General features: G+C 41.2%; 5 protein-coding genes across 7 annotated transcripts; 3 read left to right on the top strand and 2 right to left on the bottom strand.

The window, feature by feature from the left end:
- The first annotated feature begins 2,369 nt into the window (after nt 1-2,369).
- Nucleotides 2,370-3,645, top strand: LOC127777025 (protein STRICTOSIDINE SYNTHASE-LIKE 10-like). The gene has a single exon (XM_052303541.1). It carries the CDS (start codon nt 2,370-2,372, stop codon nt 3,411-3,413), a length of 1,044 nt encoding a protein of 347 aa, XP_052159501.1. The 3' UTR covers nt 3,414-3,645.
- An 8-nt stretch (nt 3,646-3,653) lies between these two features.
- Nucleotides 3,654-6,741, bottom strand: LOC127777802 (cinnamoyl-CoA reductase 1-like). 3 transcript variants are annotated; one of them, XM_052304421.1, is made up of 6 exons: nt 6,515-6,741; nt 6,172-6,338; nt 5,766-5,951; nt 4,707-4,872; nt 4,176-4,362; nt 3,654-4,005 (listed from the first exon to the last, which is right to left on the bottom strand). In XM_052304421.1, the coding sequence occupies exons 1-6, from the start codon at nt 6,642-6,644 to the stop codon at nt 3,873-3,875; spliced, it is 969 nt and encodes a 322-aa protein (XP_052160381.1). In that variant the 5' UTR covers nt 6,645-6,741; the 3' UTR covers nt 3,654-3,872. The 3 variants fall into 3 exon arrangements, with proteins under 3 accessions (XP_052160381.1, XP_052160382.1, XP_052160383.1); XM_052304422.1 differs by having other exon boundaries at nt 4,707-4,869; nt 6,515-6,739; XM_052304423.1 differs by having other exon boundaries at nt 6,172-6,417; nt 6,515-6,635.
- Nucleotides 6,742-9,852: 3,111 nt separating this feature from the next.
- LOC127777026 (protein STRICTOSIDINE SYNTHASE-LIKE 10-like) lies at nt 9,853-10,993 on the top strand. The gene has a single exon (XM_052303542.1). The coding sequence runs from the start codon at nt 9,853-9,855 to the stop codon at nt 10,903-10,905; it is 1,053 nt and encodes a 350-aa protein (XP_052159502.1). The 3' UTR covers nt 10,906-10,993.
- A 3,762-nt stretch (nt 10,994-14,755) lies between these two features.
- LOC127777482 (AT-hook motif nuclear-localized protein 27-like) lies at nt 14,756-16,116 on the top strand. Its single transcript, XM_052304080.1, has one exon. The coding sequence runs from the start codon at nt 14,978-14,980 to the stop codon at nt 15,752-15,754; it is 777 nt and encodes a 258-aa protein (XP_052160040.1). The 5' UTR covers nt 14,756-14,977; the 3' UTR covers nt 15,755-16,116.
- A 7,994-nt stretch (nt 16,117-24,110) lies between these two features.
- LOC127775344 (uncharacterized) lies at nt 24,111-24,985 on the bottom strand. The gene has a single exon (XM_052301567.1). The coding sequence runs from the start codon at nt 24,924-24,926 to the stop codon at nt 24,543-24,545; it is 384 nt and encodes a 127-aa protein (XP_052157527.1). The 5' UTR covers nt 24,927-24,985; the 3' UTR covers nt 24,111-24,542.
- Between the last annotated feature and the right edge of the window lie 1,159 nt (nt 24,986-26,144).

The following is a 26,144-nucleotide window of genomic DNA, read 5'->3' on the forward strand; positions in this document are numbered from 1 at the left end:
CACACGCACACCCACCCTTATAAACGCACGTACACCTTATCCCTATGAGCACCTTCGAAGGAATCGGTCGGCATATTTTGATATTGATGAAGTCACCATAGACGTCTCGCTGTCGACGGGTATGTCGCCTACCACTGAAAGAATAAATAGGAGTAAATGTGAGCACATGTGTGATTTCTCAAACTTCGTTATTGAGCTCGCGCCAAATGTGACAGTTGTCAAACGTTGTGGTAACTGATTGGAGAGAACAATACTGCAAAGGGCAAACTGACATCTTCAGGCCCTATTTGAAACAAATGATTTGTTGAGAAATTCTACAAGATTCAAATCTTATATGAATCCTTTCAAAAAAAGGGTTGTAGTTTCTCAAATCCTATGAAATTTCTAAGGAATGGCTCAATACACGTAGATTTTAAAAAAGAGTTAGCATGAGTTTTTACCTATTGAAAATTTTTCTTTAAGTCTATCTCTCTTATCCTTTCTTGCATGTGAAAATTTGTCATACCTATTTAATTTAAATGACATACGAGAAATGAGGAATATTTATTGGCATCAAAATGACTTTGCTACTATATATAAGGATACTGAGTAAACGTTGTTGACTGTAAATGTTACTAAAAAATGACAAAAAGTTCAATGTTCGTATTATACATTTTGGTAATAACATATCAAGCGCTGTTGTTCCACCGTTGTATTATGTCTTTTTCTTTTCAATGGTAAAGACGGACAACAGACACCAGCCATATAAACCATGTACAACCAGTCAATCGTATCTTATTCTAGAATATCTGCAACGGATCTGTGAGCACCGTTGCAGATATTCATTTCCAAACACTAAACAATATAAAAAAAATCTCAACAACAAGATCAAGTAAAACACTCCAGTACTAAATTATTATTGGCCACACCGGAATATGAGAACAATACAAGATTTGATTATATATTATGGTGTTTCGGGGAGAGAACTGCACAAATACACAAGTTTTTATGCTTCCATCCTGCAAAATACGACCTGGAATTTTAATCTTCGCTCAATTTCAGCCTGGCCAAGATCCTTACTCAATTTTTCCAGTCTTATCTTTTTCTTATGCATATACTTATCTGAATTGCTTATTATCAACTTAAAAAATAATTTGTGAACGAAAATTTTATATGTGTGTCCTTTATGGTTCAAAAGCAAATGTTGTAAAAAAATTATGATGAAAAAAACCAAAAGGTCAAATAAAATAATTAAGTTTTAAATTTTAAAATTTAGCTTATAAGTATAGTAAGTCAAATAAAATTTTATAATAAGCTATAAAATACATATATTCATATAGCAATGTAATATCTGTTCTGCTAGTCAGAAACAAGAAATCGACACCTCATGGAATGAACAAACGGATCAGATAGTGGTGGATATAGGAAGAGATAGCAGGGAAGTTTGAACAAACTAGATAAAGTTAGAGCCCCCTTCCTATTTATATATAGCAAAAAGTTAGGACTTTGTGAGAGCTCCTATGATACTCGCGCCATCGGTTGGGGCTTGAGACCTCACTGCCCCATGCTAGATCCACCCCTGAGATCAGAGATATGTCTAGATACAAATGAACAAAAAGAATTATAAGCATCTGAGTTCTCATCCATATACGAATCATGTTCCTTGCCATCCTTGGCCCCAGCAAGAATGCTAGAGTGCTAGACATTCCCAACTTCCAAAATGAGCAGCCAACTACTACATACGAACTAAGCCGGCGGGAACCCCTCCTCCCCGGCACGCAAAACAAAACATCTATTATTGTATGATTAATTAAGTATTTACTAATTTTTTTAAAAAAATGGATTAATATGACTTTTTAAAGCAACTTTTGTATATAAACTTTTTTAAAAAAATACACCGTTTAGTAGTTTGAAAAGCGTGCACGTGAGGTAACCAACTGAGCCAGGTATCTATTTGCTAATCATGCGTAGAAAACCATTTTCACCGACCAATTGTGTTGAATTCTGAGGGGGGCTTCGGATTCTACAGGCCCATGTCACAACACCCAAACCGAGCTGATCCGGCCCAACCAGCCCATTATCATCTGGCCTACTTGGCTACTTGTTCAAACTAGCCTAGGAAAAGTTTCACTGGGCCTTCTAACTCGGCAAACTCTGACAAACTCTGGGAGCCCCGAATCCGAGTCGACTGTCGAGCGAGCCATGCTGCCTGCCTACTCGGATTCTCCGACTCAAAACTTGTCCGACTAGGAGCTTGGCATTGTTGGCAATGGCACAACGCGCGCGCCGCGGCCTAGCTATATAATCCCCACGCTTCTCCTCCACCAAAGCCAACCAAAACCAACACCAACAGCCAACGATCACGAGCTCGCGAGCTCGATCGTGCAACCATGAGGACCACGGCGAGGCCAACGGCGGCGGCGACGGCGCTCGCGCTCATCGTCGTCCTGGTGTTCTCGCCGTCCCCCGCCACCGCCGCCACAGCGAGAATGTTCAAGACCATTGACGCCCGACGGAGCCAGCATCTGGACCTCACCGGATCACTCGTCGGGCCGGAGAGCGTCGCGTTCGACGGCAAGGGACACGGCCCATACAGCGGCGTCTCCGACGGCCGCGTCATGAGGTGGAACGGCGAGGCGGCTGGCTGGAGCACCTACACGTACAGCCCCAGCTACACGAACAACAAGTGCGCGGCATCGACTCTCCCCACGGTTCAGACCGAGAGCAAATGCGGCCGTCCGTTAGGCCTACGGTTTCACTTCAAAACCGGCAACCTGTACATCGCCGACGCCTACATGGGATTGATGCGAGTTGGGCCAGGAGGTGGTGAGGCAACCGTCTTAGCCACGAAAGCTGATGGCGTGCCACTTCGCTTCACCAATGGGGTGGACATTGATCAGGTTACCGGAGATGTTTATTTCACCGATAGCAGCATGAACTACCAACGATCTCAGCACGAGCAAGTCACGGCGACCAAGGACTCGACGGGACGGCTTATGAAGTATGATCCACGAACCAACCAAGTCACCGTGCTTCAATCCAACATAACCTACCCGAACGGTGTCGCCATTGGTGTTGACCGAACACATCTGATTGTTGCACTGACGGGGCCATGTAAGTTGATGAGGTATTGGATTCGAGGCTCAAAGGCTGGTAAGTCCGAACCATTTGCCGAGTTGCCAGGCTATCCTGATAATGTGAGGCCTGATGGGAAAGGTGGTTATTGGGTAGCCCTCCATCGTGAGAAGTATGAGCTCCCCTTTGGTCCGGACAATCACTTGGTTGCTATGAGGGTTAGTGCTGGTGGGAAGCTGGTGCAACAGATGAGAGGACCAAAGAGCCTGAGACCAACTGAAGTGATGGAGAGGAAGGATGGTAAAATATACATGGGAAATGTTGAGCTGCCGTATGTCGGAGTCGTGAAGAGTACCTAGATTTATTTAGGATGTGCACTTAGGTTTTAGCATGTGTAAGATCTATGCGTAATTTGTGTACTTTTGATTCCTTTGCTGTGTACTGTAATTTGTAAGCAGATTAGTTTGGTTACATGTGCATTTTAGTGATTTTCATTCCTCTGGTTATGCATCCAGATTCTCCCGTAAGGCCCCATATAAAGCTTATCACACAGGTACATCAAGTCACTCTCATGTTCAGGGCATAAATGGCATAATTCTCAGCGCAAATCCATCACCAAAAGATAATTTTATCTTCTACTCCCAGCTGCTGCCAAATAGGCAGCTCTTACATACAGATGTTGCCAAAGAGGCCAGATCCAATTAAGGTCGATCAAAACAAACACCTATGTAGTAGATCTATTAAACTAAGCCTAGAACCCGATCAATGTGTTGGTAATTCCTTCAATTGTGTTGGTATATACACAGGACACCATTTGCTCAATCCAGGACACCTGCAGCTCTATAAGATTCAACGCTGTCCCTGAGTGTTTCCTCAAATGGCTTGATTTTCCATCCTAGCTTCTCTAGCTTCCCCGAGTTGAATTGCGGCTCATCGCTCACTTCCACAAACCTGTAATTGAAATGTAGGGGTTTCATAGAATTCATATGGAAACTTTACTAATTCAAAATGCAGCAAAAGCATAACGATTGCCGTGTTCTACAGATGCAAAGTGCAATACTTCATACATACGAAGGAAAGATTTCGCTATTCTACATTTCAACCCAAGAGCAGAGGCTCACTTGTCGGCAAATTTGTAACCGGGATACCAGCTCTTTAGTAAGTCAATGATATGAGGCATCCTTCTTGCGTGTGAACTGCAGATGTATCGTCCGGAGACCCCTGGGGTTTCATACAGTAAAAGAAGAGCATTGGCAACATCCCTGACATCCACAAAGTTCCTCAGTTTGATTTTTACCTCACAATCACCTGCCGAGAGATAATAAAATGGATCTCAATCTGAAGCAGCCACAGAAACAAAGATAATTTATACTCCCTCCGTTTCAAAATGTTTGACACCGTTGACTTTTTAGTACGTGTTTGACCGTTCGTCTTATTCAAAAAATTTAAGTAATTATTTATTCTTTTCATATCATTTGATTCATTGTTAAATATACTTTCATGTACACATATAGTTTTACATGTTTCACAAATTTTTTTGAATAAGACGAACGGTCAAACACGTGCTAAAAAGTCAACGGTGTCAAACATTTTGAAACGGAGGGAGTATAATGAATCACCGGAGCATAGCAAAGTGAGGCAAAATGCTCAACCTTTCAGACATCCAAGTATGACTGTACTGCTCGCATTCACAGTTGGTTGCAGCAAAGGTCCAATCACCAACGATGGGCAGAGTGTCACAAGATCCAATCCACTTCTCTTCGCATAATCAAAGGCCTCAATCTCCGCAAGTGTTTTCCCAAGGGTATACCAATTCTGCTAAACCGATGTATCAAGCGAAATTGGAACATATGAGAACCATATGCCTACATGACCAAGATATGTAAAGAAGAAAAAAGGCAAAGTATTGCACTATTGCTCACTTGAATTAATCATCTCAGACTAAAGTCTCAAGGCACCGAATATTTAAGCAACAGCAAAAACTAGTGAACTAACAGAAACAGTATTCCAACTAGCGTTGACTATCAAGATGTTTATTCATGCAAATTTGCTTTGTAATTTCTAATAGTAAGTTTTTTTGGATACTTATCTAGTAAATCCAACATCATGTTGCAAGCAAAATCTGTTACTCCCTCCGTTTCACATTGTAAGTCATTCTAGCATTTCTCATATTCATATTGATGTTAACGAATCTAGACTTCGTTAACATCAATATGAATGTGGAAAATACTAGAATGACTTACATTGTGAAACGGGGGAAGTACTTGTCAAGAGTTCAAGGCTCCTTTGATTTGTAGGAAAAATATAGGAATTTTGGAAAGATTTTAATCCTATAGGAAAATTTCCTATGAAGGCATTTGAAACAAAGGATTGAATCATATCCTATCATTTGAAATTCCTATGAAACGGATAATCCTATAGAAATTTTGAAGGAAACTTAGCAAGAGCTCCAACCTCTTAGAATATTTCCTTTGAGTCTATCTCTTTAATCCGATTCGTGTGTTTTTCCTGCGGTCTAATCAAACGGTCATTCCTATGTTTTTCCTGTGTATTGCAATTCTCTATTTTGCAATTAAATTCCTATCAAAATCCTATATTTTTCCTTTTCCTTTGTTTTTTCATTCCTACGATTTAAAGGGGCCCCTCAGTCATTTATCTCATTGCATATAGTACATGAGCAATAAGCCTTGTGTTGGTTTGGTTGGTATCACCTTAGTGGCTCTGCAGTAATCGACATCAGACCAGCAATCTTCATCTATGGCCTTGCCCTCAGGCCAGTTAGGATTCACCATCGCAGCAGAGACAGATGACACCACCACAACCCTCCCAACCTTAGCTTCTGAACAAGCCTTCAGCACATTCGTCGTGCCCGTTACAGCAGGAGCAAGTATATCAACCTACAGCAACATCAATTCATTAGCTACAAGAACATGACGGTTTACAACTCTCTGCAGACTTCAGCTACTACTGCTTGTTGAGAAATCAACTGTTTCAACAAATCATTTCTAGTAGAAACTGTTGATTTTGTCGATTTTCAGTAACTGCAGTCTACAGTTTGAACAAGTCAATGGAGAAGAGAAGGAATTATTTTGCTGAAAAAGAGAGAGAGAGGTGTGCCTCTGGGTTGGGGGCGGAGAGGAGCACGGGGCAGGCCACATGGAAGACGTCGTCGCAGCCGGCGATGGCCGCCGCCACGCTGCCGTAGTCGAGCAGGTCGGCCTTGAACAGCCGCAGCCTCTCCGCGGCGCCGTCCAGAGACATCAGGTGGGCGTTCTTGGCGTCGCCTTCGCACAAAATCGCCAGCACACGCGCACCAATCAATCAATCAAGAACAAGAGCAGAACGCCGTAAATATCAAAATCTCTGAGCAGCATCAGAAGGAAATTTCTGAATGGTTCATCCAAGAATTCAGCAAGGAGGAGATCGATTTCGTCAAAGATCCCAGGAAGTGAGGGTATACCTGGATCACGGACGGTGCCATGGACGGTGTAGCAGCCGCGGGAGAGGAGGAGCTTGACGAGCCACGACGCCACGAAGCCCCCGGCGCCGGTCACGCACACCGTCTTCGTTCTCCCGTCGCCGCCCAACATTGCTATGGTACAACTGCTGCTACAGCACGACGTCTAGACTTCGGTTAGCTCGTGTCAGTGTCACCCAAGAGGAGAAATCCTGTTTCCTGTCTGTGGCTTGTAGAGTTGTAGTACTACCGTCTACCGGTAGTGTGCTAGTTCTACTATATTATGTCGCATGGATATCAAAATTTAAGTCTTATACAAGTTAATTTTGAGATTAATTTTAAAGGTTTTGTTTCATTGTAGTTTTCTTTTTTAATATTAACGCTTAGATAATTAAGAATATGTATGTAAAAGTTTAAATTCTAAATTATCTTTTCTGCTAATACGTTAAACGATATAGTTTCAGCAATTGGCCAGCCGATGTCACCTTTAGTATACTTCGAGCAGCACTGATTAATTAACTCACCAGACAAACTGGTTATTGAGCCTGGGCAGAACGTGAGAGTTGACAAATGTTGTAGCAGCTGATTGGGACTGGATAGTGATCTCTTTTTTTTTTCAAAAACTGAACTGGATAGAGACGAGTATAATTATTTGGTACAGAGGATAAGGATAGCACTGCAGGTTCACATCTCGAGAACCCCTAGTTAGACCATTTTTAATTCGAAGTAAAAACATATCATATTGGATTTTTTTTATATATGATCCTTGGAAATAACAATTTGTTAGATCATATGAAATTTCTAAGAAATGCCCTCTATCCACATAAGTTTTCAAGGATTTTTTAACATAAGATTCAGTCTCATGAAAAGTTTCGAATGGATCTCTCTTATCCAATTCTAATGTTTTTCTTATGGTCCAATCAAACGATTATTTTTTTCTTTTCTTTTTCTGTATTGCACAACTATCAGTTTTGTACTTGAATTCATATTAGAATTCTTTTTTTTTCTTATTCCTTCGTTTTCTTAATCATGTGTTTCGAAGAAACCCTTAATATGTAAAGGACCAATAGTAAAACCATGAAGTTTATTTGGATTCTAGCCACAAACAAACTTGAGACTTAGGCTGAGTTCGTTTCTCATGGTTCCTAACCCATCTCCCTCGTTTTCCACGCACACACTTTTCAAACTCTTAAACGGTACGTTTTTTTCAAAAAGTTTCTATATAAAAGTTGCTTAAAAATCATATTGATCCACTTTATTTAAAAAAAATAGCTAATAATTAATTAATCATGTGTTAATGGACTGCTTCGTTTTCCGTGTTCCTTGTGGAAACGAACACAGCCTTAAAATTTAACATGTGGAGTGTCTGCACATCCTCTTCACACAGTCGCCCTCTGCACATCCCCTCCCACCATACCGCGCACAAAGGGAAAAAAACAAACATAAAAAACCAAACATGCCCGCCTTCTCCCATAAGTAATTATTTCCTATTTCTTCGGATCCCATTATAGTGTACGGCATTATTGTTGGCACATAATGAGAAGTGTGGGTCGTCATAATTATTGTGTTCTAGAAAAAAAAGAGAATAATTATGGGTAGTCACCAAATGCATAATACTCCTCCGTCTCATAACATAAAGTATTTTAAATTTTTGCTTTCAATGTTTGACCACTCGTCTTATTCAAAAAATTTTGAAATTTTTATTTATTTCATTTGTGACTTACTTTATTATCCACAGTACTTTAAGCACAACTTTTCGTTTTTTATATTTGCAAAAAAAATTTAAATAAAACGAGTGGTCAAACATTACAAGCAAAAACTCAAAATCCCTTATATTGTGGGACGGAGGGAGTATCATGGCTAAAGGGAGTGCCTAGGCCCAAAAAATAATAATTTCATTTGAAGCTAGTGCGCTTTGTTGGTCAATCTGACATTGCCGTAATGATAAAGTTTTTAACCATAAGAAATTGTCTAACATTATAGGTTATCTTCATGTGTTTCAGTTTACTCCATTCTTGGGTACGATGTTTTATAGGAATAACATGATACTATGCGCATTGGTGCTACATGTTTAGAATTGGTAGCCAAGGAGCTTTTATTCCAATTTGGATGGTACAGTACCTACAGAATTTCGTGCTAGAATCTACGTAATCTTGAAAACGTTATTTCAGTTGACCCTTTTATTGGCGGGCGGGAGTTGGGGGGTTTGTCCCATCACGTCTTTTTTTAAGTTCTTCTGAGACTTGTTGGATATGTGTCCATGAGCAGAGGCCGGAGATATAGCCCTTTTCTATTATGTAAGAAAAAAAACCATAATATCAAATTGTAGCCAACATTAAAAAATGGGTCCAGCTAGCCATCTCGTTAGCTAAAAGTTGCAGTCAACCAACCAAGTTTAGCAAGGTGTGGAGGCTAGCCATCTCAAGTCCTTCCTCAGTACTCCCTCCGTCACAAAAAAAACAAATTTAAAACTAAATATGATACTTCTTAGTACAATAAATCTAGACAAATACCTGTCTAGATTCGTTGTACTAAGATGTATAAAATCTAGTGCTAGATTGATTTTTTATCGGACGAAAAGAGTACAAATTTGCAATCGAGTGTCAACGACTGTACCATCACTATGAATTTGCAGTTTTTTACAACAGCTCAAATGAAATCCAACAGCTTAGGGTATTATTTATTAAGTAGGTGATAGCCTAGTCGGTGACCTATTTTTCCAACAACGCTGTTATAGACAAGAGTATTGTAACCGACAACCATGTTGCATAATATTGTCAGACCACACTTTTACAATAATAGATTTGTTATACATGAGTTCATGGTACATGAGTTTTGTTATGTATGCTAAGAAAAGTTAACGAGAAACTATATACTTCCATAGAAATTGGACTTCTGCAAGACTGCAACGGATTGTGCTGAATAACTGAATTCTGAGAGATGGGCTTCGGAGTCCGCAGGTCCATGTTCCAATAAACCGAGCCCGGTCCGGCCCAACAGTCCATTATCATCTGGCCTGTCAACCCTCTGCAACCGGGCCTCTCCCGACTCGGAATCTCTCAAAACTCGGAGTCCGAATCGAGCGAACATACCTTGCGATCGATCGAGCTCGGATCGCAGGTCACCCCGCGGCCGAGCTCCGATTCGGACCTGGCTGACAAAACCCAGCCGCATATAACTATATAAGCACCACGCTGCTCCTCCAATCTCTCAACCAAACCAAAGCCTGCAGCTGCAGCGAACGAGAGCACCAGCACGAGAGCCAAGCGTACGTGCAGTGCAGCCAACTGATCAGACTGAGACAGCGCGCGTACACGGCCGAGCTCCTACAGGCTACAGCCATGAGAAGCACGGCGAGGCAAGCGGCGACCGCGGCGGCGTTCGCGCTCATCGTCTTCCTCGTGCTGCTCTCGCCGTCCCCTACTGCCGCCGCCACAGCCACAACGAGAATGTTCAAGACCATTGACGCCCGGCGGAGCCAGCATCTGGACCTCGGCGGATCACTGGTCGGCCCGGAGAGCGTCGCGTTCGACGGCAAAGGCCGCGGCCCGTACAGCGGCGTCTCCGACGGCCGCATCATGAGGTGGAACGGCGAGGCGGCTGGCTGGAGCACCTACACGTACAGCCCCAGCTACACGAAAAACAAGTGCGCGGCATCGACTCTCCCCACGGTCCAGACCGACAGCAAATGCGGCCGTTCGTTGGGCCTACGGTTTCACTACAAAACCGGCAACCTGTACATCGCCGACGCCTACATGGGATTGATGCGAGTTGGTCCAAAAGGCGGGGAGGCAACAGTGCTAGCCACGAAGGCTGATGGCGTGCCACTTCGCTTCACCAATGGGGTGGACATTGATCAGGTTACCGGAGATGTTTATTTCACCGACAGCAGCATGAACTACCAACGATCTCAGCACGAGCAAGTCACGGCGACCAAGGATTCGACCGGACGGCTCATGAAGTATGACCCACGAACTAACCAAGTCACCGTTCTTCAATCCAACATAACCTACCCGAACGGTGTCGCCATTAGCGCTGACCGAACACATCTGATCGTTGCATTGACCGGGCCATGTAAGTTGATGAGGCATTGGATCCGAGGCCCGAAGACTGGCAAATCTGAACCATTTGCTGACCTGCCAGGCTATCCTGATAATGTGAGGCCTGATGGAAAAGGTGGTTATTGGATAGCGCTTCATCGCGAGAAGTATGAGCTTCCCTTTGGTCCGGATAGTCACTTGGTTGCTATGAGGGTTAGTGCTGGTGGGAAGCTGGTTCAACAGATGAGAGGACCAAAGAGCTTGAGGCCAACCGAAGTGATGGAGAGGAAGGATGGCAAAATATACATGGGAAATGTTGAATTGCCGTATGTCGGAGTCGTCAAAAGCAGCTAGATTATTTAGGTTGTGCACTTAGATTTAGGATATATGTTAGATTTCTGCATTATCTGTGTGCTTTTGATTCTTTTGCAATGTACCTATATAGTTTGTAAGCAGATTAGTTTATTTACATGTGTATCACTTCTTGAACTTGCAAAAGGCAGACCGAAGTTGTAACTTCAAGGCTCCCATTATTTGTCCTACAACTTATAAATTGCTACTAAAAAGGTTAAAATTTAAAACTTAAATTTATTTTGTGACTTTTCACCATACCTTATTGTACAACATTGATAAGTTTTTAAATCTCATAGAACACATATATAAGTATTTCACTAATGGTTTTTCTCTAGTAAGCCATATGGCTTATAATCTGCATTAGGGGAACCGATGGCGGCCCAGGTCTGGAATGAATACTCGTCCAGACTCTCGGACTAAATCCCCAAATAAAACTCATCACGCAAGTACACCAAGCTAATACTAGTACATTACCAAAGATACCTTGTCTTGTGCTCCCAGCTAATGCCAAATGGCCAACTCTGACAGAGGTTGCAAAAGGGGCCAGATCCACCTAAGATCGATCAGAGATCACCTCACATTGTCACACACACACACACACACACTGGTCGGCACAAAAGCCCTGATGGGGCACCACTTCAACCACAGCTTAATTAGCTTTCAATCACGCAGCAGATCAATTAAACTAATCCAAGAACAACACCCCCCAAGCTGTGACAGCAACACAGGATGGATTAGGGCCCTGGAAAACGCTTTCCGAGGCGGCCATGGCCATGATGATTTTGTCGCTAATCTAATCTCTCTCTCTCGATCGCATCGGGCTGGCTCGCTCGCGCACATGGGCGTTCACCCTCGCGGCACGGCACGGCGCCGCTGCCGCCCACTATAATACACGCGATTACACGACACGTCGGAGGGTTTAGGCGTTAGCCATGGGGATTAATTAAGGGTTTAATCTCCCCTGCCCGGGGGTGACTCGATCTGTTTGTCGCCGAGTTCGAAGGGCTAGGGATGATTGGCATGTTATGAGGCTGATTAATTTAAAGATTTTGGTTGTGTGTGTACAGCTGTGTGAGAAGAAAGGTTAATTAAGAGTGGAGTTGTGAAGTGGTTTAGCTGCTAGCTGTGTGTGCATGGTGGTGACATGGTGTGGTGTGGGTGAAAGCTGAAAAGGGCATGCTTGGCATGGTCCAGATTCCAGGATGCAGGATGGTTCAATTTGATCAAGGGTTTTTTTTTTTCCTTTTTGGAACTCATGCATTTTAAGATATTAAGCACATCATACCAGTTTAGCTTTTGCAGTAATTCTCTGTTTCAAGGAAGGCATCAAAGTTCTATGAAATTAAGCACTTTCTAATATTTTTATTTTTTTTTGGGTGTGGAATTGGTGGTTCTCGTTTCAGCATATACAGAAAAAAAAAACTTTTCTGTTCTGATTTCTAAATAGGGTCTAAGGCGCAGTTTGATTTAGATTATTGAGTGCATTATTACTACGAATTATCTAGTCGATGGTATAGACAAATTAAATATTTTTAAAAAAAACTTAACAATATTCCATCTGTTTTAGAAAAAAAATATTGAACTTTTGATAAGTTCGACTCTGGACATCGAGAATGTCTATATTCGACTCTAAAAATAGTTTTGTTTAAGACAGGGGAGTATTATCATGATAAAACAAGTGGTTTAAGAAATTATTTTTTAAGAAAGCATATTTTTTTTTGAAGAGATCTAAACCAGTCATAATCTAGATGCTATATGTTCAGATTTTTTAAGTGTTCGTACTCCATAAATGTTACTATTATCTTGTGGATGTTTGCAACGTACGGCCTTCCTGATAGGGAAACAAACTAGGGTCATTATCTATGAGCAGGGATAGATAGACTAGACCTGAAGATAATATGGAAAAGTCATATGATCAGACGCCGATATTCCGGACCAGTTCTTCAATAAACACGCATTGAACGGTCAAGCATAGATCAGTGGCCTGAATATCTTTAATTTATTTTCCATGAAGTCATTAAGCCATTAACCCAGCCAGCTGATTACAGTCGCTGTTAATTTTGTCCAAATCCAGCAGCAGGTAGTTATTGATTTTGTAACCATCGACTGAAGACTGCAGGGATCGGAACAAGGCAGCTGAACATTATGATTGTTGCAGCAGATTACATTCTGATAGTACCATTGAATCATATAGTATTATCAGATAGACTATCATCTGATTGGTGCAAGTAAAATCTTGTCGCTGTGTGTAAACTACAAAATGATTGATTTATTATATTATGGAGTAATAATTCTGTGAACTCAATTCGAGTATAACAAAATTGCAATAGCTAGATAGAGATTGGTTGTCGCGGCCTGAATAGTTTGAAACCTGGATCAACCAGTTGACTAAGAGCCACTTGCACTCAATAATAGATTAACGAGAAGGATAATCATATTTTAGGACCTCGTATTATTATAGGCCAAGAGATGCAGAATGCAAGGTCAGGTACAGAGGATTAGCATCATTTGCGGTCAGTTTGACAGGTTTGTACGTATTTTAGCTCCGTCCATCCCAGACAGATCACTAACCATATCCATCAAATCAGATATATCTGTCCTACTCACCCTCTAAACCAAGGAACTCTCTACACTGGTTAAATCACTTAAATCGAACTGTTCAGCATAAAATTCCTGTAAAATATATAATGTACATCAAAGTGTTAATTTAGCTCCGGAGATGTGGGTTTTGGCTAAACTTCGTTAACAAAATCGTGTTCCTGCATCGTCATCTGGCATGTCTTGAGAGCGATCGAGAAAGTTAACCATCGTTCTGCTATATCGTAACTTTTATAACAATGAGAATTTAGGGTGAGTGTATGTGTTCTGTACTAGCGTCTACTTCAAACGGTACTAGATTAATTTATTATGTGATGGAGGGTACCTCCATATGATGTTCTGAAAGAAAAAAAATAGAGATCTACCTATAACCATTAATGCACAACAAGGTTGTTTTTTTTGAAAGGAAAACAAATGGGCTGTTCATTGTAGCCAAAATAAACCTTACCAAATTTTATTAATGTCAAAATCATGGTAAGTTAGCAATATTACTAAAATTTTTATAGGATTACTTATTTATTTACCAAAGTTTGACAACAAACCAAATATAGATACTCTCTAGCAACTTTACCCAAAAAATAATATGGTGGAAAAATGGTATCAGGGTCTGGATCCCCTAGCAAAATTTTTCACCATGTCACATCGAATGTTTGGACACATGCTATATGTAATATTAAATATATGGAAAAAAAAACTAATTACACAGATTGCGTGTAAATTGCAACATGAATTTTTTAAGCCTAATTGCTTCATAATCTGACACTGTGGTGCTACAGTATACATTTGCTAATGATAGATTAATTCGGCTTAATAAATTCATCTTAAAATTTACAGGCGGAATCTATAATTTTTTTTATTAATATACGTTTAATATTTCGAATGTGTGTTCATATATCCGATGTTACACACCAAAACTTTTTACTCCCTAATTTAAACACAGCCTCGATCAGAATAGCCCCAAAGTTAACTCGTCGATCCGTATAATGATGTAAAACGAACAATTCACGGCGGTTTCTGCGTCGGGTGGTGAAAAAGGGTCGCCGGAAACGTACGCGGGGGGGCGGATGGAGACGACGTCGTTTCGTTTACAGGTTGGCGCCGAGCCGACGGGACGGTGTCTGCCTCCGGCGACACGTATCCGGTGTCCCGCGACTGCAGCAGCGAACTGCTGCACTGGACACCACACCGCCCTCCACCTGTCCACGCCCCCGTCGCGACCCTCCCCTCCCCTCCATATGCTTCTCTCTCTCATGGTTACAACTAAGCAAGCAAAAGGGCAACCCCAACCCGAAACAGCCGCACCAAAGCAGCAGCAACAGCAAAGCCAGCCAAGACGAGACGACCCAACCCCATCTCCCATCTCTCACTCTTTCTTCTCTCTCTCTCTCTACACTCTATCTCTATAACCATCGCCTTCGAGATCTGACCGGCGACGCCAGAGCAGCGAGAGCGTGAGAAGCTGATCGATACGTGCATGGCCACCAGCAACAACAAGTGGTGGCAAGCGGCCCTCGACTTCCCGCCTCCGCCGCCGCCGGTGAACGTTCCGGCGGCGGCTCCGGCGGGGGCCGCGTCGCCGGAGAGCAAGCAGCAGGCGGCGGCGGGGGCCATCGTGCCGCTGCGGCGGCCGAGGGGGAGGCCGCTGGGGTCGAAGAACAAGCCGAAGCCGCCGGTGATCATCACGCGGGACAGCCCCGACGCGCTCCACTCCCACATCATCGAGGTGGCGCCGGGGGCCGACGTGGCGGCGTGCGTCGCGGAGTACGCGCGGCGGCGCGGGCGCGGGGTGTGCCTGATGGGCGCGTCGGGCGCCGTCGCGGACGTCGCCGTGCGCGGCGCGGCGGCGCCGCTCCCGGGAAGGTTCGAGCTCCTCTCCGTAACGGGCACCGTGCTCCCGCCCCCCGCGCCGCCCGGCGCGTCCGGCCTCTCCGTGCTGCTCTCCGCCGGCCAGGGCCAGGTCGTCGGCGGCTGCGTCGTGGGGCCCCTCGTCGCCGCCGGCCCCGTCACCCTCTTCGCCGCCACCTTCGCCAACGCCGTCTACGAGCGCCTCCCGCTCGCCGACGCCGCCGACGTCGCCGACGTCAAGCCCGACCTCTCCTCCGCCGCCGCCGCCGCCACGTCCACCTCGGCGCCGCAAGAAGTGCAACAACAGCAGCTGCCATTGCCGCCATCCTCGCACCACCCTCAAGCCATGCCCGCGACCTACCCCGACCACCGCTCGCCGCCATACGCCTGGGCAGGCGGCGTATGATCATGATCTGAGCTGAATCATCCATGGCGTTCTTCAACCTAACAATCTCTAGGGAAGCTAGGTTTTTCGCGAGTTAGTGCAATTGATTAGCGGAAAATGCTCTTCTTGGGCTAGTCTTGTAATTTTGTTTCACCTTTTCATTGTGATTTTATTGTGGAGAAAATATGGGAAATGGTGTGTGGCCTCAAGGAAGCAAATTAAGCTCGAGTTAAGATATCAGTAGAATTCAAAGGGTGGTGAGGTGCATCGATCAGTTAGCCCAAGCATTTTGTGTGATAATTTGAGGCTAATGTTCCAACTTTTTCTAGTTTCAAAATCTTGGTTAATGCTTGTGGGTTGTGTTTTGTTTTTATCTTAAGCTAAATTAGGGAAAAACTCAATTATCTTCTCTTATTCCATTTACTTGCCTCGTGGCAGTCATATCCGATTCCAATTTGCTTTTGTTTATACTTGTTGGACGTTTTAGACAGTTTGTTTACACATGCTCTCGTGTTTGTATATGCCATTCAATTAGTCAAAAAGAAATCCTAAAGAAAGTGACAATGTAGATTTTTATGTAAGGATAAATTCCATCTAGCATATGTAGAGAGAAAACAGATCAGATGTATACACTCGAGATTGTTTTTGTCCGACAAAGATGGTATCTTAAATTTCCCTTTGTTCTCGAATAAATATTACTGTTTACTATAGCCGTCTCACTTTGATAACAAATTTCCTTTAATGATCACAAAATACCTTTAGTAATTACATTAAAGTGAATGAAAGTTGTTTGATTACATTTACGACGCTAAACAATTCGATAATGTAGCATATTTTTTTAAGTATTTCTCTTCTCTTTTTTTCAAAAAAGATGAGTGATGAAAGTTCAAACATGAATGTGCCAGTGTCATTTATTCGAGAACGTTGAAGTATTAATGCCTTCACTCTTTTTTCTAAAAAGAATTGATATATATTTGCTCGCATTTGTAACATACATAAAAGCATCTCCAGCAGTCAAGCTATCACGAATGCCATCCAGAAGATAGCACGTCTGAGCGAAAAACCCGCAAACATGCCATCTCGAGCACCAAAAGTAGTGTCTCCTCCATCTGACATGATCGCACGCCATATTTTGTGTTTCTCTCTCCTCACGCCATCCCACTATTACCCATCTCAAGATTGAACTCTCGCCCTCCATTCGAATGGTGTGAAAATTAAATTCAAAGGTTATGTTTGAAATACTTTTTTTTTCTATCTTCAATAAGAACTGAAATAATTCCTCCAAAAACCTTGCCCCAGCTCCTTCAGACGGGACTAGGTGATGATCTGCTTGATTTATCCTTTGTATAATATGGTGTACATTAAGTTCAATTTGCCTTGATCATTGGTCAGTTCTACTTGAATTTCAATTGACCATATCTTGTGTTTTCATTTCCTTCTTTGGCCTGGTTTTATATGGCTATTTTTACTAGAAAACAGAAAAGTTCGATTCAGCAGCATCTTGCTTGCAGCAAAGCACCATAGCCTGGATGTTTTCTAAAGAAGCAGCAGCCTGCCATTGTAACTTCCAAAGGCTAGGCTTTTGCATGTGCATGGAACCCACTGAACCCAGCATCCTTCTCTTCTTTCCCTTTTCTTTTCACTTTTAGCACTGATCAGACTATCAGAGAGAAAGGATCACACACATGACAGTGTGAAACTTGATAGACTGCTAGCAAACTTCCAACTTCTATAGAAGGTGTTTGTTGGGTAAAGGTTTAAAGGGAAATGAACTCCGTGTATGTCTATATAATACAAACCAAAGACTATCTTAGGATAAAAATATTCGTCTGGGATTTATCCATGTTATTATGAGTAAATTTTTACTATGAGTAACTTTCCTACAACAGTTTCTAGGTATGCATTACACACGAAGTTTGCACTACACATTTTTTTTCAGGTTTAAAAGCAGAAGGCACTAACCATGTAACTAAAAATAATTTTAGGATAAAAATGTTATGCAAACTTGTACTACTAGTCTAAAAGTCAAGACTGGATAGAAAAAGATGAAAAAACAGCTTGTACTTCTACGGATCCAAGGATTCTTTTTTTGGAAAATTAGAGAAATTCAATCCAAAGGAATAGTTTTTATGTAGGTCATTTGGTTTTTAGATTTGATTCAAATGAATTTCAAAGGTAGGAAAAAACCTTCACATTTTAGATGAATTCGAGCATAAGGTCTAACCTTATGTTTTCATATTCTTTTAAGAGTTTCCCATGCAACTTCTCTCTCCCTTCTCTATCTAATATATCACCATACAGTCTTAATTTTCATATATATTTCTTTTTTAATCATGTGTTTTTTCTATTCCTATAATTTTTAGTTTCTATTGTTCCAAAGAAACCTATAATCAAGTACTACTCCCTTTGTCCTAAAATATAATAACCCCTAGCATTCAAAATTTATCCAGAATATAATACTCCTAGCACACTTGCTCTTTTATCTTAACCAATCACAACAATATCTCATTTAATATATTAGTCTACATTCTCTTTTTAACTAATTATAACATTATTCTATTTAATTTCCATGTACTTATGCCTGACTCGTGAAGTTATTACTATATTTTAGGACAATAAGTAAAAATTTTAAAGTTGGCTATGTCTAAGGGCATGTTTAGGGGAGCATCTAGCTATTGCAGCTTCTCTCAGAATCATAGGCTTCCCAAACAGTTCAGCTTTTGGTCTAGATTCTGATAAGCTGTAGCTGTAGAATCCAGAAAATGAACTAGAACTCAGAAGCTGGAAAACCCAGCTTTTCTAAATTCTCAGAAGCTGGCTACCAATCAGCTGCTTCTTATAATCTTAAGCTCCCCAAACAGACCCTAAAGCTCAAACAAACATTTTTTTATAATGGAAAAATCCATTCAATAGAAGTTATAGCCACTTATTACATTGTCTTTGACACACATGAGCCAAAAGTAGTATCTAATAAATAATGACGAAAAGACAATTTAGCCATTAAAATGAAGAGATACAACTTATTCAAAACTCAATTCTATAACTCCAAAGTTGACAAATATGTGCATGATTGTTGTCTCTAATTTTTGGCATGCAAAAGTAAATTAATTGATTGTCCTTATCACACCTTTGTAACTTGGCTCAAAACCGAAGCCAATACATTGTCCTAAAAGTGTCTATATATAGGATTTAGATGTAGTTTTATAAAAGAAAAAAAAATCATTCCTACTAAACTATATAGCCATGCATAAAGTAGATACTCCGAGTAAAATATATCTTTTAATACATTCAAACCAACTTCTAAACAGATGAGTAAAACTATTTAATATCTTCAGATCAAAAGTAACAAACATAATTATCCAAAGAAATTTTAGAAAAATAACAAACAAATTAAGAATAAATAATGGATAATTCATCATGCATAAAAAACAACATTTAGTACTACCATATCAAAATCCTTCTTACTAAATTATCTTTTATTAGAACAACCCTTTTAGCTGAAACATACCGTCAGCATATAACTCTTTAGTCTTTACCTGTTCCACTGTGAAACGAGAGAGGCTTAAAGAGAGACGCAGCTTTAGAGCAGGTATAATAGCATTAATACCTAAACATATTTTAAAGAGATAAAGTATAAGAGAGAAGAGCAGTGAACTACAGATCTATAGCTAGCTGTCGCACGGACTTCAAAATGTAATGTGTGTATGACAGGTAGGGCCATGCATTAATAGCATAGTAAGCAACTATTGTATGAAATAGCTATTATATTGACTATAGATGATTTGGAGCTAGTAGTTGTCTATACTATTAAACTTGCTCTTACAGTACACAGTCTAAAGTAACGGCAGAGTTAGCTAAAAAAATGTCATGATATAACCACCAAAAAAGCCTAAGCTTGAGCAAACAGTGTTTGAAGGAGGGTTTAAAAACCACAAAGCAATTGGCCCACCAAGAAACTGTCCAAGCAAAGCTACTGGTGGGTCAAACCACAAAGAACCAAGTGTACCCTTGATAAAGGAAGGAAGCAGCGTCAGTTATGGTGTCCGTTTTTGTTCTCTCTCTCTTTTATTCCCTTTGGCCTTTACAGGTCTCTCTCACTCTGATTTGAGCTTGGGAATTGGATCGAGGCTGAGCTAGCTAGGCCAGCCATGGAAGGGAGAGAGAGGGGGAACATGAACATGAGAAGGGAAGGAGCAGTGGGCATAAGATTGACTGCAAGATTCTGCAGCTTTGGCTGTGTTTAGACCAGTTTGTAAAATTTTGGCGTGTCACATCGGATATACAGACACACATTTAAATTATTAAGTGTAGTCTAATAACAAAAGAAAATACAGAACCCGTGAGTAAACTGTGAGATGAATTTATTAAGCCTAATTAATCCGTTATTAGTAGCCAATGGTAAATCCGAGTTGGAAAAAGAGAGGACCACATTGTGAAATCATGGCGTAACTAGGCTTAAAAGATTCGTCTCACATTACACACAATCTGTGTAATTACTCCCTTCGTCCCAGAATATAAGCATTTTTAGCATAGTGTGAAGTCAACCTTTTTAACTTTGACTATTAATAGTAATAAAATAAAAAAAATCAATCATATAAAATTGATGTTACTAGTTTTATCATTAATCAAACTACTATAATATACTACTCTTTTTATTTATAACATTTTATTTTTGTAGATATTGTTGGTCAAAGTAGCATCTCAAAGACTGTGACGAGGTCCAAAAATGCTTATATTTCAGGATGGAGGAAGTAGTTATTTTTTTCATTTATATTTAATACTCCATGCATGTGTCTAAATATTCGATGTGACAGGATGTAAAATTTTGTTAGGGGATTTAAACATGCTCTTTATCTCTCTGCAGCCTACTCCCTCCGTCCAAAAAAAGGTAAACCCTGGGTTTCCGTGTCCAACTTTGACTGTCCGTCTTATATGAAATTTTTTCATAATTCGTATTTTTATTGTTGTTAGATGATAAAACATGATTAATATTTTATGCGTGACTTGTCTTTTTAATTTTTTTCATAATTTTTTAAAATAAGACGAACGGTTAAACGTTTGGCACGGAAATCAGGGTTTGTCTTTTTTTTTTTTTTTGGACGGAGGCAGTAGCTTCCATGCCTGACCATGTTGCATTGCCCTCTTCCTTCTTCACTTTGCTTGCAAATGCTTCCTTGGTGGTCAGCTTGACTGCTTCATCATTTCCAAGTACTCCAAGTCCAATCTCTGCCTTCCATGGCTCTGAAGATGTGTGATCGATGAGTTTCTTCTGCAGGGCCAAGCAGGAAATCGATGTGTTCCTGTGCAGGGCGTCTCCTCTGACGGTCTGATGTCTGTCAGTGCCGATGCGGTGTGATGACAAAAACCCAGAAATGATCAGGTTCTTGAATCTTGACGCTTTGACCATTGCAACATGTGTGTGCGCGCCGTGCGCGCGCGTGTGAGGAGAGAACCGAAACCGAGAGCTCTGCTTTGGTTCTTGCGATGCGATGCACTGATGCAGCGCAGTGTCCACGGCTCCACGCATTGCTTGTGTACTTGGCCTTGGCGAGACTGCTCTGCGTGTGTGTGTGTGTGTGTGTTGAGTGAGGTGTTGACTGCATGTGCTATGCACGGGTGACTCAAACTGCTCAAGGAGTGGACGAGCATGAGGTGAGGTGACACCTTCTGCCCATTTGGTTGGGGGAGGTCGATTTTATGATGAAGTTCTTGACTGGAACTTGTACTCTCTCCTTACCGGTACACAGTAATCTAGGACTAGAGTAGACGTACGACATATCCTAATATAATAAATTTAAATATAGTTATATTCTATGTGTAGTTATATTTAAATTCGTTGTAATAAAGATATGTCTCATTCAATTGTAGGTTGTAGCACCGAAATGCTCTACTTACTCGTAAGTTTTAAACTTTGACCGCTTATTTTTCTAAGAAAATACTTCTATATAAATACTACACGTGTTTTGCGTAAAAACTTTCTATAAAAAAAAGTGCTCTAAAATAACAAATAAATCTATTTTATAAAATTTATAATAATTAATACTTGACCAACCATTATATACTAATGGGTTGTTTCATTTACGTGCACTAAAAACCTTTATCTTCATCTAGAACGAACATACCCTAATTAATTGCTACAGTTATTTAAAACCAGAGGGAGTATTTGACATATATTACTCTTAATGCAATATTTACTTCAGTAACAAATACTGGATATCTAGGTTCGATTAACTGTATCTATGTTCGGCGTTGTAACCTTATACCGATATAGTGAAGATATTTTGCTGGCCGGTGCCCGTGGTTTCTTTTCTCTTGCTTTGAGAGGATTTTTCACGTTAAATCTCGTGTCTTCTGTGATTGATCTATTTTTTTTCATCGTTTATTTACCAATCCGTTTAGTGGCTCAATCTCGTCGTCGTGTTCGAGCACCTCAGACAACTTCTCCATGGTGACCGCGGCACTGAGGAGCTCGGCCATTCACGGACGCCCTCCACCGGCGGACTATGACGGCATCAAGGCCATGGACGCGCTCCGACTCGTGGCTCCTCAGAGCACGCGCCGATGTCCCGACTCCTGCGTGAGATCGGTGGTAGCCTGCAGCCTCGGCGACACGGGCGTCAGGGGAGACTGGACTATCACCTTGTCGAGCATGGCGCGGAGCATATTTCCACAGTCTTGTACTCTCTCTGTCTTATAATGTAGTAATCTAGAACGAGATGAGACATATCCTAGAACTATGAATCTAAATATGAGCTATGTCTAAATTCGTAGTCATAGGATGGGAAGATTTATATATTATGGGACGAAGGGAGTACTTCGCGTCGCGCCTAATCCGAGTCAATGTAAACTGTTTGAACGATATTCGAAAAAAAAATGAAATCGCAATGGCGCAAAGTCCAAGTGAATGGGCCTGGTGGTAGTTGATCTAGGAGACGGCCCAAGGGATGGCGCAATCGTGGGCCGGTCTGTAGGTGGAGATGGATCTGGCCTGGCCCGACCAGAGCGATATGGGCCATTGAGCTGATGCTGAATTTTTCCTCTGTTGGTTTATTTCACGCTGGGCTTCTCAGTTTCTGAAGAAATTTTGACAAAATTGCGTAAATTTCTCCTCCGCAGAAAGAACGTTCCTCTTAGGGCCAAAACCTCGTGTCATTAATAAGGAGCTCCTCGTTCCATTGGCCAAAGAAATTATCCATGTGCCACCTGAAAAAAATTATTATTATGGAAATGATTGGTAGTGTTTTTAACCATTTTTACCCCTATTCATGAATCATGATACGATCATTTCCCTTTGTTATCTTACTTTTCTTTTTTCTTTGCTTTTTCTTAATGCTGTTCTCCTTATCTTGTACTCTCTTTCCGTGCCAAAATAAATTTATTTTTCACCCATCCCATTCGTACAAATACAAAACCAAAAAGACTAGAGTACACCCTGTTGATAGGGATACCCGTGAATCGTATTCGAAGCATATTGGGGTACGTTGATACAAGGATCTACAGGATACTGGTTTAGACCCCTCGTAAGATAATTGTCCTAATCCATTTTATATGGGATTGTGGAAGAAACAACATAGTAAAAAAGGAACAACTGAACTCCGAGATTACCGACGAGATCCTTGTCGAGAGGAGCTCGACGAGATCTATTGCTGAGTAGGCTTCAAGTCTTCTAGATTGCATCTGTAGTGGCGGGTGTCTCGCACTAAGATTCGATGCCCTGTACCCCCGGGGGCTTGTATTTATACCGTAGATCAGCTTAGTCTCTAAGTAGAACTCGGAGACAACATGCTCCGTACGACAAAGCAGTATCCTAATTTTCTTCGAGTAGGACTCTGTTATTTCTCCTTTTGTGAATACTATTTCCTAACTTAAACAGATTCTTTCCCTATACTTGTAAATATATCGTATCCGTATATCTCATAACTCCAAGGATAGAGGGTATGCCTTATCCGTAACCTTGACATACCCGCTTTATTAAATCCCAATACAATCATTTTCAACTTTATCTACTCTCAAAGTATTTATCCTCTACTTTTATAAACTCCAATAGAATCATTATAGAGTATTTAAAAATAAACTTATGTCAGGATAAATGAAAGGAGCTAAAAATACGAAGGGTGTAGTAACCTACTTAAATCATCGAGTTTGGTAAAAGCCTGTTTTAAATGTTTTGTCAGAAGAAAACGGTGCAAGTACCATTCCAGGCTTTCAACCTATCGTTAATTGTTTATAATGAAGGTGTCAATTATCTGTTCTAACTGCCTATCCTATTTCACTCTCCGTAGGGACTAGGGACTCTGGTAGGACAAAAGCACCGGTTGGATACTCGAACAATCACTATTGGTCATTGGCTCATTGCAAGCAAAAGTTCACCTAATTCTTCGTTGAAATTCGAACAATTTTAGCGCCCATGTGCAAAGCTTTTTGCTCTTCTGAAGAACACAAAAAAAATATCAAGCTTTCTATGTATACTAGTAGTAGAACACTATGTATATTACACTTGTTAAGAATGCTACCAATAAATCAAATACTTCATCCGTTTCAAAATGTTTAACATCATTGACTTTTTAGCACATGTTTGACCGTTCGTCTTTTAAAAATATTTTGTGAAATAGATGAAAGTATATTTAACGATAAATCAAATGATATGAAAAGAATAAATAATTACTTAAATTTTTTGAATAAGACGAATAGTCAAACACATTATAAAAAGTCAACGGTGTCAAACATTTTAAAACGGAGGGAGTAGCAAATTAAGGTGAAAAAAAGTGGGGAGAAATTGTACATAAAAGAAGCTAATTTGACAAATCATTTATGATCTGCTCTTGATGAACTCGAGGCAGTCGGCGATGGCCTCCGCGTAGAACGAGCTCTGGTCCCTCACCGCCGGCGCGGCTCGGCGGCCGTGCGGCCCGCCGCAAAGCGCCGCCGCCGCCGCCGCTGACGACGACGGCGCTCTGCTACGCGCTGATCTCGCCGCCGCCGCCACCGTCGAGCAGCTGATCCTGCTGACGCCGGGGCAGCACCGGAGCTCCTCCACGCTCCGGGCGAGCAGGCCGAGGAGGCCGGAGAGCCGCACGCGGAGGCGGAGCAGCAGGCCCAGCCGGAAGCCGCCGCGGCCACGCTGATGATGCCGGCGCCGCCGCCGGCTGCTGCTGGCCGGCTTGCCGTAGCTCCCCTGACGGGTCGTCGGCATTGACCGCACGCTTCTTCCTGCCGCCTGCCGCCGCCGCCGCAGGCTGCTGCGAGGTGATCGCGGCCGGTGCGTGGCAAATGGAGGATGGCGAGCTGTGCGTGCTATGCGTATATATATAGGCGAGCTTTCTTCACTGTAGTGGACGTCATCTGGAAAAGCAACATGATTGGGCTAAACAAATTGGTAATCCCTCGACCCCAAAATATAAATATTTTTAAGACTCTGACACAGTTTTTAAAATACTACTTTAATCAATAATATCTCTAAAAGTAATATGCTTTAAATAAAAAAAGTTGCATACTATGATACTAGTTTGTTTAGTGATATATTAACATCAATTTTATATGATTGAACTTTTTTATTTTCTTATTATTAATAGTCAAAGTTATAAATATTTGACTTGGTACTATTAGAAAAATGTTTATATTTTGAGATGGAGGGTGTATATTGGATTATTCGTTCATTAATTCGATGGTTTTCTAGCCCAGACCTCGATCTTACCTACGGTCGTAAAAGAAAGTATTTTTGCAAGGAGCGTGTATATTTCAGAACTCAAGGATGCGATCTCGATACATGATGGATGAAACATATTTTAGTAACAGTATGAACAGCACCAAATTTATTTCATCAAGTCTACCACTAAATATCTACATTATATTTATTTTGTGCAAAAATGTTGTTATATTTTTCTCTAAACCTATCAATGTTAAAAAAAAGTTGATAGAAATAAGGTATATTGACTTTAAAATAAGAAATATAGATGAAGAAAGTTTTACTTAAAAAAATATCTAGTCCCACTATCCCATAATATAGTAATATAGGACCGGACGAGACATTTCATAGTAAATGAATCTGGACAGATACATGTCCAGATTCGTTGTACTATGAAATGTCTCATCTAGTCCTAGATTATTATATTATGGGACGGAGGGAGTATATGCTAACTTGAGAAACATGCTCACGATAATCAATAATCAATAAGCCAACAAGAATGTACTCGAAAACATACCACTAAATATGTTATCAAGGATCATACCCCCCCACTCTAAATTAATCATCATATTACATGGGTGCATTAAGACCAAGAAAATATAATAACTCTCTCATACTACATTTATTCTGAGAACAAACTCGATGCATGCACATTACCCACTATTTTTTAGCCAATAGCAAATCAAAACACTTTGTGCATGGATGCATGCATCAATGTTCATTTAT

This window comes from Oryza glaberrima, chromosome 6 (assembly GCF_000147395.1).
Source record: "Oryza glaberrima chromosome 6, OglaRS2, whole genome shotgun sequence".
Lineage (NCBI taxonomy): Eukaryota > Viridiplantae > Streptophyta > Magnoliopsida > Poales > Poaceae > Oryza > Oryza glaberrima.